Below are 16,730 nucleotides of genomic sequence, written 5' to 3' on the forward strand. Positions count from 1 at the left end.
GGCCTTCCAACAGTATGCATGAGATAGAGGTGCAAATATGGAAACAGATCATGGAAAGATGTAGGAGCAACGGGGTGGTAGTGATAGGCGATTTTAATTTTCCCAACATTGACTGGGATTCACGTAGTGTTGGAGGTCTAGATGGATCAGAATTTGTAAGGAGCATCCAGTATGTAAATAATCCAACTCGGGAAGGGGCCATACTGGACCTGGTCTTGGGGTATGAGTCAGCCAGGTGGTTAAAGTTTCAATAGAGGATTACTTTGGGAACAGAGATCACAATTCCATAAGTTTTAGAATACCCTAGGACAAAGATGAGAGTGTTCCTAAAGGAAGAGTTCTAAATTGGGGGAAGGCCAACAATAGCAAAATTCAGCAGGAGCTGGGGAATGTGGATTGGAAGCAGCTGTTTGAAGGAAACTCCACATTTGATATGTGGGAAGCTTTTAAAGAGAGGCTGATGAGAGTGCAGGACAAACATGCTCCTGTGAAAATGAGGGATAGAAATGGCAAGATTAGGGAACCACAGGTGAAATTGTGAGACTAAGAGGGAAAAGGAAGCATACGTAAGGTCTAGGCAACTGAAAACAGACGAAGCTTTGGAAGAATACCGGGAAAGTATGTCCAATCTGAATAGGGGAATTAAGAGGGTTAAAAGGAGTCATGAAATATCTTTAGCAAACAGGGTTAAGGAAAATCACAAAGCCTTTCATTTGTATACAAGGAGCAAAAGGGTACCTACAGGAAGGGTTGGCCCACTCAAGGACAAAGGAGGAAAGTTGTGTGTGGAGTCAGAGGAAATAGGCAAAATTCTTAATGAGTACTTTGCATCATTATTCACTGAGGAGAGGGATGTAATGGATGTTGAGATTAGGGATAGATGTTTGATTATTCTAGGTCAAGTCAGCATAAGGAAGGAGGAAGTGTTGTGTATTCTGAAAGGCATTAAGGTGAACAAGTCCCCAGGTCCAGATGGAATCTATCCCAGATTACTGAGGGAAGCGAGACAGGAAATAATTGGGGTCTTAACAGATATTTTGCAGCATCTTTGAACACGGGTGAGGTCCCGAGGACTGAAGAATTGCTAATGTTGTCCCCTTGTTTAAGGGTAGCAGGGATACTCCACGTAATTATAGACCAGTGAGCCTGATGTCAGTGATAGGGAAGCTGCTGGAGAAGATACTGAGGGATAGGATCTATTTATATTTTGAAGAAAATGGGCTTAGCAGTTGGTAAATTTTGAGAAGATTTGAAGCTCAGGTTGAGGTTCTGGAAGTAGGTTTGCTCACTGAGCTAGGAGGTTCATTTCCAGACATTCCTTCACCTTACTAGGCAACATCTGCTGTGGGCCACAGGAGAAGCAGTGTACACGATTCCTGCTTTCTATTTGTGTGTTTGGGTTTCTTTGGGTTGGTGGTATCATTTCCTGTGGTGATGTCATTTCCTGTTCTTTTCCTCAGGGGTGGTAGATGGGGTCCAACTCTGTTTGTTGATAGAGTTCCGGTTGGAATGCCATACCTCTAGGAATTCTCGTGCGTGTCTCTGTTTGGCTTGTCCTAAGATGGATGTGTTGTCCTAGTCAAAGTGATGTCCTTCCTTATCTGTATGTAAGGATACTAGTGAGAGACGGTCATGTTGTTTTGTGACTAGTTGGTGTTCATGTATTTTGGTGGCTAGTTTTCTGCCTGTTTGTCCAATGTAGTGTTTGTTACAAGTTCTTACACGGTATTTTGTAAATGATATCACTTTTGCTTATTGTCTGTATAGGGTCTTTCAAGTTTATTAACTGCTGTTTTAGTGTGTTGGTGGGCTACCATGATCCCAAGGGTCCCGTTGCACCCTGAAGGTGGCAACACCGATCAATAGAGTGGTCAAGGTGGCATACGGCATGATTTCCTTCATCGGACAGGGTATTAATTACAGGAGTTGGCGGGTCATGTTATAGTTGCATAGGACTTTGGTTCAGGCACATTTGGAAAACTGCACACAGTTCTGGTCGCCACATTACCAAAAGTATGTGGGTGCTTTGGAGAGGATGCAGAGAAGGTTTACCAGGATGTTGCCTGGTATGGAGGGTGCTAGCTATGAAGAAAGGTTGAGTAAATTGGGATTATTTTCATTAAAAAGATGGAGGTTGAAGGGGGACCTGATTGAGGTCTACAAAATCATGATACACACAGACAAGGGGGATAGCAAGAAGCTTTGTCCCCCTAGAGTTGGGGAATCAAATACTAAGGGGTCATGAGTTCAAGGTGAGAGGGGAAGCGTTTAAGGGAGATGTGTGGAATGTTCTTCAAACAGAGGGTGGTATGTGCCTGGAACGCATTGCCAGTAGAAGTGATAGAGGCAGGCACGATAGCGTAATTTAAGCTGTATCTATACAGAAAGATGAATGGGCAGGGAGCAGAGGGATACAGATCCTTAGAAAATAGGCGACAGGTTTAGATAGAGGATCCTGATCGGCACAAGCTTGGAGACCCTGTTCCTGTGCTGTAATTTTCTTTGTTCTAAGTGGTTTAGCCAGTTATATCACTCCTGGAATATCCATGTTACACCTGCTTAAAACAAATTAACAAAGTTAGGGTCTGGGCCACTTTCCTGAAATCTTGAGGGGGTCTGGCCTGGTCCATAACAATAGTTAGAATATAGACAATGGAACTTTTGACCACCAACAGTAGTTAAAGGCGAATAATATTGGCGACCTTCAGCAGAAGTTAGATAAACACAAAGGAAAGTAGAGACAACCTTGGTAACTATAGACCAGTGAACCTTACTGTGGTTGTGGGTAAAGTGTTGGAAAGGGCTATAAAGAGATAGGATTTATCATCATCTAGAAAAGAAAGAAGGAAGTTGCTTAGGGATAGTCAACATGGTTGTGTGAAGGTTAAGTCATACTGCACAGACCTTATTGAGTTCTTTGAGAAGGTGACCAAACAGGTGGATAAGGGTAAAGCAGTTGACATGGTGTATATGGATTTCAGTAAGGTGTTTGATGAGGTTCCCCACAGTAGGCTTTTGCAGAAAACACGGAGGCATGGGATGGAGGGTGATTTGGCGGGATGGAGGGTGATTTGGCAGTCTGGATCAGAAATTGGCTAGCTGAAAGAAGTCAGAGGGTGGTGTGTTGAGGGGAAATGTTCATCCTGGAGTTCAGTTATTAGTGATGTACCACAAGGATCTGTTTTGGGGCCACTGCTGTTTGTCATTCTTATAAATGATCTGGTTGAGGGTGTAGAAGGATGATTTAGGAAATTTTAAGATGACATGAAGGTCGGTGGAGTTGTGGATAGTGCTGAAGGACTTTGCAGGTTACATAGATAAGTAACAGAGCTGGGCTGAGAGGTGGTAAACAGAGTTTAAAAAGTGTGAGGTAATTTGCTTTGGAAGGAGCAACAGGTCGACAGAGCACTGGGCTGATGGTAAGATTCTTGGTAGTATAGATGAGCAGAGGTATCTCAATGTGAATGTACATAGATCCCTGAAGTTGTCACCAAACTTGATAGGGTTGTTAAGAAAGCATATGGTACAGAGTTTTGGAGCAATGAGGTTATGTGCGGCCGCACCAGAGTTTTGTACAGCTGCAACTTGGAGCACTGCGTACAGTTTTGGTCACCGCATGATCAGAAGGATGTGGAAGCTTTGGAAAGGGTTCAGAGGAGATTTACTAGGATGTTGCCTGGTATGGAGGGAAGGTCTTATAAGGAAAGGCTGAGGGACTTTTTATTAGAGAGAAGAAGGTTGAGAGGTGACTTAATTGAGACATGAGTTAATTAGAGGGTTAGATAGGGTGGACAGTGAGAACCTTTTTCCTCAGGTAGTGATGGCTAGCACGAGGGGATATAGCTTTAAATTGAGGAGTGATAGATATAGGGCAAATATCAGAGGTAGTTTCTTTACTCAACAGTAGGGGTGTGGAACATCCTGCCTGCAACTGCAGTAGACTCGCCAACTTTAAGGGCATTTAAATGGTCATTGGATAGATACATGGATGAAAATGGAATAGTGTAGGTTAGATAGGCTTCAGATTGGGCACCGACCTGTGAAACCATCGAGAGCCGAAGGGCCTGTACTCCGCTGCAATGTTCTATGTTCTAAAGGAAACTTGAAAACAAGAATAGGGGAATGGAAGTAAACTTGTATTGAACACAAAAACTGATCAGCTAGGTTGAATGACCTTTTTGTGGGCTGCATGCTCTATACAAGACTAGACATTGAGGTAATTACCATCCAAATCAACTCCAATATCAAGAGAAGCTCATGTCAGGATTTCCAATTAAATTTTGTGCTCAAATATGGTGTTTGCACATTTTAAAGGTCTTTCCAAATACTCACTTGCCATCCATCCCACGCACTGCATCTTCTGCATCTCTGGGGTCTTCAAACTCCACAAAAGCAAAACCTGGAGGATTCCGCGCTACCCAAACATTCCTTAGAGGGCCATAGTAGCTGAAGGCTCGCTCCAGCTCTCCTTTGGCAGCTCCTGTTCCCAAATCACCGACATAGACTTTGCAGTCTGAAGCTCTGGAACTTCTGGAGTAATACGACATTCTTTAGCTGCAAAAGATAAAAGTAAACTCAATCACAAAGCAATAATTGTTTCCCTTATGTAGTCAATTAACACTTTCCATGCTTTGAAATAAAACTGGCTCAGAGTCTGACCACTTACAATTCTACACAATTAAAATATGTTAGTACCAGGTACCTGTAATAGTTGTGGCTTTTAAGAGCACTTGAAAACCACCATTTTCAAATGTCTAGCTGTTCAATGTGACCAGATTTCACACAGCTCCTGGCTCCGTTCAACAAAATGATTAATTGAAACTCCCATAACTATGGATCTTAAAATACCTAGGTGACAAACAAAAATATTCACATCCTCACACTGCTACAATTGAGTATTCTAATTTTACATTCTCTCTCAGGACAGGGCTGTCACTGACAGGGCCAGTATTTATTGCCCAATCCCAATTACCCTCATGATGATCACCCTCAATGTGATGACGAGCTGTTTTCTTGAATTGTCACAGAGGTCCATATTTACAGGCACTGGAGCAGATTATATGGCAACAACACAGACAGAACAGCATTCTATATATATCGGTCAGGTCAGAACTTAACATACTGAGACACAAGCTGCTTTTCCTCTTCCAACAGAGGTTTAGAACCTTTAGCTAAAAAAAAAATGCATACTTGGTCCTTTTTTATTTAAAAGACTTAGAGAGTAAAGAAAATCCAGGAACAATGTTTCCCAACTCTCCATCAAAGTAGTCTGCCATTTTATAGTTACCCAACCATTGTGGAATTTCTCATTCTCTCTCAAGCAAGGCGCTGGCAGTAATAAAGAGGTGATGCAGTTTGGATTTTCAACATAGCTTAGTTGCAAAAAAATAAAGCAGTAACTCTCAAAACTGACTAAGGCAAAAATATTTTTGAAACAGAGTCATAGAGATGTACAACATGGAAACAGACCCTTCGGTCCAACCCGTCCATGCCGACCAGATATCCCAACCTGCCAGCACCTGGGCCATATCCCTCCCAACCCTTCCTATTCATATACCCATCCAAATGCCTTTTAAATGTTGCAATTGTACCAGCCTCCACCACTTCCTCTGGCAGCTCATTCCATATACGTACCACCCTCTGCATAATAAAGTTGTCCCGTATATCTTTGCCCTCTCATCCTACATGACAAACTCTAAGCATAAAACTCAAAAATAATTTTTCAGAATACCACAAATGAAGGGTAAAATACTACTCACTCAAAATATCCAATGTCTTATGTCAGTCTCCTCAAAGAAGCAGGTTGATATTTTTAAAACTATTTCAATGCTGCTGTGTTACGTTTGCGCTCTGAAAACTTGCATAACCTGTAATGATCCCATGCTAATCAATGTCAAGGACAGTTGAAGGCCACAGTGCACACTTGATGTCAGAGCTAGGACAATGAGAAATTCATTGTGCCTTTAAGATAAAAGGAAGAACACTTTTGACAATTTTGTTGTTGGCAAGTGACCCTTCAAAACAGCCAGGGCATATTTTAAACACTTTGCTGGATTGAAAGAGGATAGGCAATTAAATGACTCGCTACAGAGTCAGGGTGGGGGAGGGACTGCAGTACTCAGCTATTTGTGTGGCAATTTGGAAAAACATGTTCTTTTCAATCAAATATTTTGGCAACATCAACTCCATGCAAATCGAGTTCAATTTTTACAGCCAACAGCAGGCCTTCAGAGTCGCTCACACACAAAGAAAATGCTTCATGTTCAATTAGTTATTTTGAAAAAAAAATAGATGGATCAAAACTGATCAGCAACTTGGACTAAAGATCTCTGAAAGCTTTCTAAAGGAACAGAAGGCAGCCAATTGAGTCTGTTCTGCCAATCAATTAGATCACAACTCATCTGTATCTTAACTCCATTCACCAGCTTTCTCCATCACAACAAACAAACTTTAGTTTTCAAATGTTCAATTAACTTTCGGCCTCACCATGTTATTTACAAGAGATCCAGATTTCCACTACTCCGAAGGTCAGTTTTCAGACATCAGCTTGGAATGGTCTGTGTCTAATTTGGGTTGTGCCTCTGGTTCTGCTCAAATGCCCCCAACGGATTTTTATGTGTCCCATGAACTCTTTATCCGCTTTTTCAAAGTTTTAGACTGTGAGGGAATCTGGTACTTTGAAAAATAAGGGGCCTTCCATAAGACAAGGTTGAGGAGGAACTCTTCAGACTTTCATGAATTTTGTAACTCTCTTCCTCGGAGACAGGTGAAGGTGGGATCATTGAAAACTTTGAGGAAGAAAGATTTTTGACTGACAGAGAGAGTCAGAGGTTATTACGATAGGCAGGAAATTGGAGATGTGGCCACAATCAGATCAGCCATTTTTTTCTGAGAGCCACAGCAGGCAGGCTAGAAGAACATGTATGAATCAGTGTAAATATTTGAGTTATATTACTCAATGTGCACACACAAATATGCAGCACAGACAACCACACCAAGGGAACTTCAGCAGGCAACGATAAGAGTCAAATACAGTGAAAGGTGAGGTATGAAGGCAAACACTGAAGCCCAAAGAATATTTATTCAACTGTAAAAATCAATGCCAACTAAGAACTTCAAATGCAGTTAGTAATCACACAAACCACCTAACCAGCACAAAAGCTGAACCTTAAACGCACTATTTCAATCTCTCAGGGTTTCAGAAGGTAAAACAGATTGAGTCAGCCCTTGGTGCTTACTGGGATCTACATGAAAAGTCTGCATGAGAAATTTGTAATTAGACAGTAAAAGCACAGAGTCGGTCTGAGAATTTACATCTCCAGAAGAAGAATCAGTGGCTCATGCATCACACTTCATGCCCACCTGGAACCATGTAATTTCTGGGAAAGGCTATTAAACTAATAAATACCTCGGCTAATACAGAGGAATCTCGATTCTCCGAATTTCAGATTATCTGGACAAGATCGCAAGGTCCCGATGCTTGGCTAAAATGTGTTACCCGGCATTTGATTATCCAAACAAAACATCCCCCACCCGAGGTGTGCAGATAATCATAAAATGAACAAAAAGAGGGGGAAATTGATAAAACTAAAATTTAGTCCCTCTAGCTGATCAAATCCAATTTACAGCATTGCAATGGCCCTGTATTACATTATGCAATCCTACCTTTTAAACAAGGTAGTATGCTCCCCAGTCAGAAGCAGAATCACAGAATTATTACAGTACAGAATGGGGCCTATTATCCAATGCTAATCTCCTGCTTTTTCCCTATATCCTTGCACACTATTACTATCCAAAACAGCAAAACATTCAATAGCCTTGTGAATGCTTCAACTGAACCTGCCTTCACTACATATCCAGGCAGTGCGTTCCATACCCTAATTACTTGTGGTGATAAGTTTTGTTCTCACATCACCCTTGATTCATTTGCATATCACTTTAAACCTACACCTTGTATTCTTGTTTATTTTATAAATGGGAACAGCTAACCCACATCTACTCTATCCAGCTTATTCATGATCTTGAAAACCTCTGTCAAATCTCCTCCCAGCCTTCCACTCTCCAAGGAGGACACTCCCAACTTCTTCCATCTATCTTCAAAACATCCTTAACATTGAACTATTCTTGTAAATTGCTTCTGCATTCTCTCCATTGCATTTGTATCTTTTCTGTGTGGCATCCACACCTGTACACAATATTCCTGCTGAGGACTAACAAGTGTCTTACACAGTTCAAGATCAGCTGCTTGCTCTGTACTCTATGCTCCTATTAATAAAGCCAATGACACAATGTTTTATCAATTGCTCTCTCCACCTGTCCTGACACCTTCAATGATCTGTGCATATATACACACCCAGGCTCCTCTGCACCCACACCCTCTTATTTTATACAGTTTATCAATGTTCATCCTACCTATGTGGCTCACCTTGCACTTCCCTGCATCTGCCACCTGTCCACCCACTTCGCCAACCCTTGTCAATGCCCTTTTAGAGTCCTACACTGTCCTCCTCAGAGTTTACAATTCTTACAATTGTGTGTCATTTGCAAACTTTGAAATTGTCCTCTGCATATCAAAATCCAGATCATAAATATTTATCAGGAAAAGCAGAGGTCCCAATACTGACCCCTGGGGAAGTCCACTACAAACCCTCCTCTAGTCCAAAAATTACACATTACAATGACTGCCTGAGTGCTTGGAAACAATATTGTATCCATGTTCCAACTGTCTCTTTTAGATCATGCTCCTCACGTCTGTTGTGCGACAGTGTACCATATGCTTTCTGCAAATTCATGTCTAATGTTTCAACAGATTACCCCATCAAGCCTGTTAATTCTGCAAAAAAAAAAGGCAACCAGTAAAATGATTTCCCCTTTTCATATCCATGCTGACCCTTTCCAACTAACCTGCCTTTTTCCATGTGAACACTAACGGTGGCTTAGTGGTTAGCACTGTTTCCTCACAGCGCCAGGAATGTGTTCAATTCCAGCCTCGGGCGACTGTCCGTTTGGAGTTTGCATATTCTCCCGGTGTCTGCCTGGATTTCCTCTGGATGCTTCAGTTTCCCCCCACAATCCAAAAGATATGTAGGTTAGGTGAATTGGCCATGCTAAATTGCCCATAGTGTTCAGGGATGTGTAGGCTAGGTGCATTAGTCAGGGGTAAATGTAGAATAATAGGGTAGGGGAATGGGTCTGGGTGGGTTATTCTTTGGAGGGTTGGTGTGGACTTGTTGGGCCGAAGGGCCTATTTCCATAATGTTTGAATAGAATAGAATCTTTACAATTATTGCTTGAAGCATCCCCAAAGTTAAACTGACTGGTCTTTATTTGCTAGGATTATCCTTACAACCTTTCTTGAACAAGGCCATAATGTCCGCAATTCTCCAGGACCAGGAAAGATTAAAAGATTATGGCCAGTGCCCTCGATTTCTACCCTTACCTCTTAAAATCCTTGGATGCATCTCATCTGGCCCCAGCGCCTTGTTAACTTTACCAATAGTCTAGCCAAGACTTTTCAGCGTTAACTTGGAACCTTTTTAGCAACAGAATTTCATCCTCTGTCACTATGGGCTGGGTAGTATTGTCCTCTTTTGTCAGAAGCAAACTATTCATTTAACACCTCAGTCATGCCCCCTGCTTCCAAGTGTAAATTCTCGATTTGGTCTCAAATTGGGCCTAATCGTCCTATAACCACTCTTATACTATTTATTAGCCCATAGAAGACTTTGGGATTCCACTTTACATTAGCTGTCAGTCTTTTCACCGAATTTTTTTTTGTTTCTCTGACTTGATATTTCACTCCCCTCTTAAAGCCTCAATATTCTTGTTTCTCAATTGTATTTGGAGGAGTAATACTGGGAATAGATGCTGCGACTCAGCTTTGAGTGGACATTAAAAACATTCACATTTGTTTAATGGTTGATCCAATTTCATTTCAGGCATTTATGAAACACACCCACAGGCAGACCTCTATTGCTTGTTTCAGCCATACTGAGATAGAAACATAAAGACAAAAACCTAGCATGCAACATCTCCCTCACTTTGTACATATATAAACCTGGAGAACTTTCCTTTCATACACAAGCCGCCACTTGAAAATACACATGCAAATAACAGGCCAATCTTGTGGATTGTGTTTACTTTCTCTGTCGCAACTACCACAAATAGAAAGTCACTTAGTTGCTTTTGCACTGACACATTGTGAACAACGCCTGTAGTTGTCAAACTGCTCAATCACTTCCCCTCTGCTTTGGAATTCTTGGTCCCAATAAAGTCTCATACTGATTGTCACCCTGAAGATGGCCATTTCTTCACTCCCTCAAGTCCAGAGTAGCATTTCTGAACATACATGGCATAGTGGCTCAGCGATTAGCTGCCTCAGTGCCAGAGAACCCAGGCTGAATTCCACTCTCAGCTGACTGTGTGGAGTTTGGACATTTGCCTCGTGTCTACATAGGTTTCCGCCCACAGTCCAAAGATGTGCAGGTTACGTACCACCCTCTGCGTGAAAAAGTTGCCCCTTAGGTCTCTTTTATACCTTCCCCCTCTCACCCTAAACCCTCTAGTTCTGGACTCTCTGACTCCAGGGAAAAGACTTTATCTATTTATCCTATCCATGCCCCTCAATTTTGTAAGCCTCTATAAGGTCACCCCTCAGCCTCCGATGCTCCAAGGAAAAACAGCCCCAGCCTGTTCAGCCTCTCCCTATAGCTCAAATCCTCCAACCCTGGCAACATCCTTGTAAATCTTTTCTGAACCCTTTCAAGTTTCACAACATCTTTCCGATAGGAAGGAGACCAGAATTGCATGCAATATTCCAACAGTGGCCTAACCAATGTCCTGTACAGCCGCAACATGACCTCCCAACTCCTGTACTCAATACTTTGACCAATAAAGGGAAGCATATCACATGCCTTCTTCACTATCCTATCTACCTGCAAGGAGCTATGAACCTGCACTGCAAGGTCTCTTTGTTCAGCAACACTTCCTAGGACCTTACCATTAAGTGTATAAGTCCTGCTAAGATTTGCCTTCCCAAAATGCAGCACCTCGCATTTATCTGAATTAAACTCCATCTGCCACTTCTCAGCCCATTGGCCCATCTGGTCCAGATCCTGTTGTAATCTGAGGTAACCCTCTTCACTGTCCACTACACCTCCAATTTTGGTGTCATCTGCAAACTTACTAACTATACCTCTTATGCTCGCATCCAAATCATTTATGTAAATGACAAAAAGTAGAGAAGCCAGCACTGATCCTTGTGGCACTCCACTGGTCACAGGCCTCTAGTCTGAAAAGCAACCCTCCACCACCCTCTGTCTTCTAACTTTGGGCCAATTCTGTCTCTAAATGGCTAGTTCTCCCTGTATTCTGTGAGATCTAACCTTGCTAATCAGTCTTCCATGGGAAACCTTGTCAACCGCCTTACTGAAGTTCATATCGATCACATCTACCACTCTGCCCTCGTCAATCCTCTTTGTTACTTCTTCAAAAAACTCAATCAAGTTTGAGAGATAGGATTTCCCATGCACAAACCATGTTGACTATCCCGAATCAGTCCTTGCCTTTCCAAATACATGTACATCCTGTCCCTCAGGATTCCCTCCAACAACTTGCCCACCATCGATGTCAGGCTCACTGGCTTGTCCTTACCACCCTTCTTAAACAGTAGCATCATGTTAGCCAACCTCCAGTCTTCTGGCACCTCGCCTGTGACGATCAATGATAAAGTATCTCAGCAAGAGGCCCAGCAATCACTTCTCTAGCTTCCCACAGAGTTCTAGGGTATACCTGATCAGGTCCTGGGGATTTATCCACTTTTATGCGTTTCAATATACCCTGCACTTCCTCCTCCGTAATATGGACATTTTGCAAGATGTCACCATCTAATTCCCTACATTCTATATCTTCCATATCCTTTTCCACAATAAATACTGATGCAAAATAATGATTTAGTATCTCCCCCGTTTTCTGCGGCTCCACACAAAGGCCGCCTTGCTGATCTTTGAGGGGCCCTATTCTCTCCTTAGTTGCCCTTTTGTCCTTAATGTATTTGTAAAAACTCTTTGGATTGTCCTTAATTCTATTTGCCAATGTTATCTCATGTCCCCTTTTTGCCATCCTGATTTCCCTCTTAAGTGTACTCTTACTGCCTTTATACTCTAAGGATTCACTCGAACTATCCTGTCTTTACCTGACATATGCTTTCTTCTTTTTCTTAACCAAACCCTCAATTTCTCTAGTCATCCAGCATTCCCTACACCTACCAGCCTTTCCTTTCACCCTGCCAGGAATATACTTTCTCTGGCTTCTCGTTATCTCATTCCTGAAGGCTTCCCATTTTCCAGCTGACCTTTTACCTGCGAACATCTCCCAATCAGCTTTTGAAAGTTCTTGCTTAATACCGTCAAAATTGGCCGTTCTCCAATTTAGAACTTCAACTTTTAGATCGGGTCTATCTTTTTTCATCACTATTTTAAATCTAATAGAATCATGGTCGCTGGCCCCAAAGTGCTCCCCCACTGACACCTCAGTCGTCTGCCCTGCCTTATTTCCTAAGAGTAAGCCAAGTTTTGCACCTTCTCTAGTTGGTACATCCACATACTGAATCAGAAAATTGTCTTGTACACACCTAACAAATTCCTCTCCATCTAAACCCTTAACACTATGGCAGTCCCAGTCTATGTTTGGAAACTTAAAATCCCCTACCATAACCACCCTATTTTTCTTACAGATAGCTGAGATCTCCTTAAGTTTACTTCTCAAATTCCCTCTGACTATTGGGGGGGGTCTATCATACAATCCCAATAAGGTGATCATCCCTTTCTTATTTCTCAGTTCCACCCAAATAACTTCCCTGGATGTATTCCCGGGAATATCCTTCCTCAGAACAGCTGTAATGCTATCCCTTATCAAAAATGCCACCCTCCCTCCTCTCTTTCTATCCTTCCTGCAGCATTTGTATCCTGGAACATTAAGCTGCCAGTCCTGCCCAGCCCTGAGCCATGTTTCTGTAATTGCTATGATATCCCAGTCCCATGTTCGTAACCATGCCGAGTTCATCTGCCTTCCCTGTTAGGCCCCTTGCATTGAAATAAATGCAGTTTAATTTATTAGTCCTACGTTGTCCCTGTCTGCCCTGACTGTTTGACTTGCTTCTATTCTCAACTGTACCAGTCTCAGATTGATCTCTTTCCTCACTACCTCCCTCGATCCTACCTCCTCCACCTTGCGAGTTTAAATCCTCCCAAGAAGCTCTAGCAAATCTCCCTGCCAGTATATTAGTCCCCTTCCAATTTAAGTACAATCCGTCTTTCTTGTACAGGTCATTTCTACCCCAAAAGAGATTCCAATGATCCAAAAATCATCCATATTCTCACTCATATTTGATTATACGATGTCAGATTTACATAAGTTCTCTTCCACCCACTCATGTTACGTCTGAAAGAAATACCATTAACCACTAGCTGAAACAGTGAATTAGTAAAGAATGAGAGAAATGCATTGAGTATCATGCCACGGAAGTCTCAGACTTATTATCTTCAAGCCAATGGAGGATCTGCACCACCAGTGAAGATGCATTCTAAACTATGACCCTCAAATGTTTTACTTTCATTCTGTAATCTTGACTAGTCTCTCACTAATCTGAGGAAACAAAAGCAGAATGTAGCCACACTTTATCTATTATCAGTTCAGACTGAATCCAGTGATTTATACATGAAATAGAGAGCTCAGTAGGTTAGCTGCCTTTGTCAAGAGTGACTAGAATTGTAATGAAACAATGTCACATAGCCACCAGCTGAAATCAACACCAGTGCCAAAGTGATTGGAACCTAAGCTCCAATGTTCAGCACTGTATATTCTGAATTCATCCCTAGGATTCCATTTCTTTGAATTTAGAAGAATGAGAGGTGATCTAATTGAAACATATGGGATTCTCAAGGGGCTTAACAGGGTAAACACAGACAGAATGTTTCCCCTCATGGGACAGTCTAGGACCAGAGGGTGTAGTCTTTGGCTTAAAGAGTGTCAAATTAAGATTAAAATGAGGAGGAATTTCTTCCAAGCTTTGATGTCTTTAGAACTCTTTGCCACAAGGTGCTGTGGGGTCAGAGCAGTATATGTTTAAGGCTGAGACAGATTCTTGATTAGTAGGAGAAATTAAAAGTTACAGGAAAAATCCAAGAAAGTGGATGTAAAGAGTGTTAGATCAGTCATAATCCTATTGAATGACAGAGCAGGTTTGAGGGGCTGAACAGCACACTCATTTTCCTGTTTCTTAAGAGACCATAACGCCTTGTCCATGCATGAGCTTTTGCACCATGACAGGGTGCTCCCTGACCATGGGGGCACTTAGGCCAAATGTAATATCTGTACATTCAATAACATGTTCCTGCAGCAGTATTTGGATTAGTCGTCTGGAACACAGGTGGATTCTTCTCTCCGCAACCCTTCCTTCACCCCCACGTAAAATAACACATCTAGGTCACTCGTGCACTGTCGCACTGGGCTGTTTAATAACAACCAGCTATTAAACAAGATACTTCCTAGCCTTATACAGCCCAGCTAACAAAGTCATGGAGCTTTGCTATAAATTGACACTGTTTTAATACAGTTAAAAATCACACCAGGTTATAGTCCAACAGCTCTATTTGGAAGCACTAGCTTTTGCAACAATGGTCCTTTATCAGTTAGTTGATGAAGGAGCAGCACTGCAAAAGCTAGTGCTTCCAAATAAACCTGTTGGACTATATCCTGGTGTTGAGATTTTTAACTTTGTCCACCCCAGTCCAACACCAGCACCTCCAAATCATGCTTAAATACAGGGATGCACAGCTGCATCACAATACAACCGAAATTCCACAAGTACACTTAATGGCAAGGTCCTAGGGAGTGTTGCTGAACAAAGAGACCTTGGAGTGCAGGCTCATAGCTCCTTGAAAGTGGAGTCGCAGGTAGATAGGATAGTGAAGTAGGCGTTTGTTATGCTTTTCATTATTGGTCAGAGTATTGAGTAGCGAAGTTGGGAGGTCATGTTGTGGCGGTACAGGACATTGGTTAGGCCACTGTTGGAATATTGCGTGCAATTCTGGTCTCTTTCCTATCGGAAAGATGTTGTGAAACTTGAAAGGGTTCAGAAAAGATTTACAAGGATGTTGCCAGGGTTGGAGGATCTGAGCTACATGGAGAGGCTGACCAGGCTGGGGCTGTTTTCCCTGGAGCGTCAGAGGCTGAGGGGTGACCTCAGAGGTTTACAAAATTATGAGGGGCATGGATAGGATAAATAGACAAAGTCTTTTCCCTGGGATCAGGGAGTCCAGAACTAGAGGGCATAGGTTTAGGGTGAGAGGGGAAGATATAAAAGGGACCTAAGGGGCAACTTTTTCACACAGAGGGTGGTACGTGTATGGAATGAGCTGTCAGAGGATGTGGTGGAAGCTGGTACAATTGCAACATTTAAGAGGCATTTGGATGAGTATATGAATAGGAATGGTTTAGAAGGATATGGGCTGGGTGCTGGAAGGTGGGATTAGATTGGGTTGGGATATCTGGTCGGCATGGTTGGACCGAAAGGTCTGTTTCCATGCTGTACATCTCTATGACTCTAAGTAGTTAACAAAGCCTTGTTACAATAAAGAAAACACAAGTGTTGTAACAAAACAACAGAAGTCAGATTGAAATCACCCACCCATAAAAGTTAAATGAATTCTCGCACCTAATCAAAGAAGCAAACAGATCAATATCATTATGTTAACAAGTTCAGACAAGCTAATACAATGCAACACCAGAGCAAAGGAGGAAAAGGGGAGAAAGAAGCGTTGATAGCATGACTAGTTTAAAGAATTATTCTGCTTTCTTGTGCATTGAAGAATAAAAGGTCCCCCCTGACTAGTTAAAAATACAAACTAATGCAGACTGCTTTTCGTAAGATCAGGGAACTGCCAAGTACAAGAATGAAGTCGGTGAGCCAAAATCCGGATTTCAGTAACGACCTCGGGGATAAGGAAACTGAAGCCCTCTATGAACCCGGACCCCAGAAGTCGGCAATCCGACTGCTCGCAGGTCCATTAGCTCCCCGCCCCCTGCCCCGAACTAAAACAGCGAGGTCCACCCGGTTACTGACAGTGAATCTGGGATTGGCAATGAATTTCCCGGCCGGCTGCTCCCTCTCCCTTGCCCGGTCAACGCATCATCACTACAGCCCGCAGTAACAAAGGCCTGCGGCCTATTCCATGCGGGGAAAGCCTCGACCCAGGACACGTACATCACAAAGACGCGGAGAATCACAGAGCCAGGCATGGGTCTTATCTCGCCATTCGACTTCTGCTTTCCCCTCAACGGGTTTCACCCCAGTTATTTTTGTTTTACCGTTTTCGTTCTGCCAGTCCCGCTCTCAAGCACCCGCGGAAATCCGCGCCTGCGCAATTCCCACCAGCCAGGCAACATGACGCATGCTCAGTTCGTTTTCGAGGAGGCGGGGCGATCAGGTTGCATACGTACTTCGTCAGGCCGGTGGGGGGGGGGGGGCGGAATTGACGGTAGGGTGCATGCGCCCAACGAGATCACTGATTGGTGCGACGAAGAACAGGCGGGAAGCAAACGTTCAATGTGCTCGAGACTAAAGCCGACGTCCGAAGAGCTGCACATCGTTGTCTTTAAATCGTGGAGCGTCCCAAGACCAATTGGCTGGGGATTGAACAGTTAGCTGAGAGTAGGTAAAAACAATGACT

At 42.7% G+C, this 16,730-nt stretch overlaps 1 protein-coding gene across 7 annotated transcripts in view; it reads right to left on the reverse strand.

The window, feature by feature from the left end:
- Positions 1-16,480, reverse strand: part of srsf7a (serine and arginine rich splicing factor 7a) — a 32,532-nt gene extending 16,052 nt beyond the window's left edge. For 6 of the 7 annotated variants that reach the window (XR_011952701.1, XR_011952700.1, XM_072549292.1 and 3 more), the window contains exons 1-2: positions 16,369-16,480; positions 4,333-4,554 (exon numbers count right to left, since the gene is read on the reverse strand). Coding sequence is in view for 5 of the 7 variants with exons in the window: in XM_072549292.1 (XP_072405393.1) it covers positions 4,333-4,547 (215 nt within the window). In the remaining 2 variants the exon portion in view is untranslated. Of the gene's footprint in view, positions 1-4,332; positions 4,555-16,264 lie in introns of all 7 variants that reach the window. The other variant, XM_072549288.1, reaches the window with a different exon arrangement.
- Positions 16,481-16,730: the final 250 nt, after the last annotated feature.

Source organism: Chiloscyllium punctatum, chromosome 29 (assembly GCF_047496795.1).
Source record: "Chiloscyllium punctatum isolate Juve2018m chromosome 29, sChiPun1.3, whole genome shotgun sequence".
Classification (NCBI taxonomy): domain Eukaryota; kingdom Metazoa; phylum Chordata; class Chondrichthyes; order Orectolobiformes; family Hemiscylliidae; genus Chiloscyllium; species Chiloscyllium punctatum.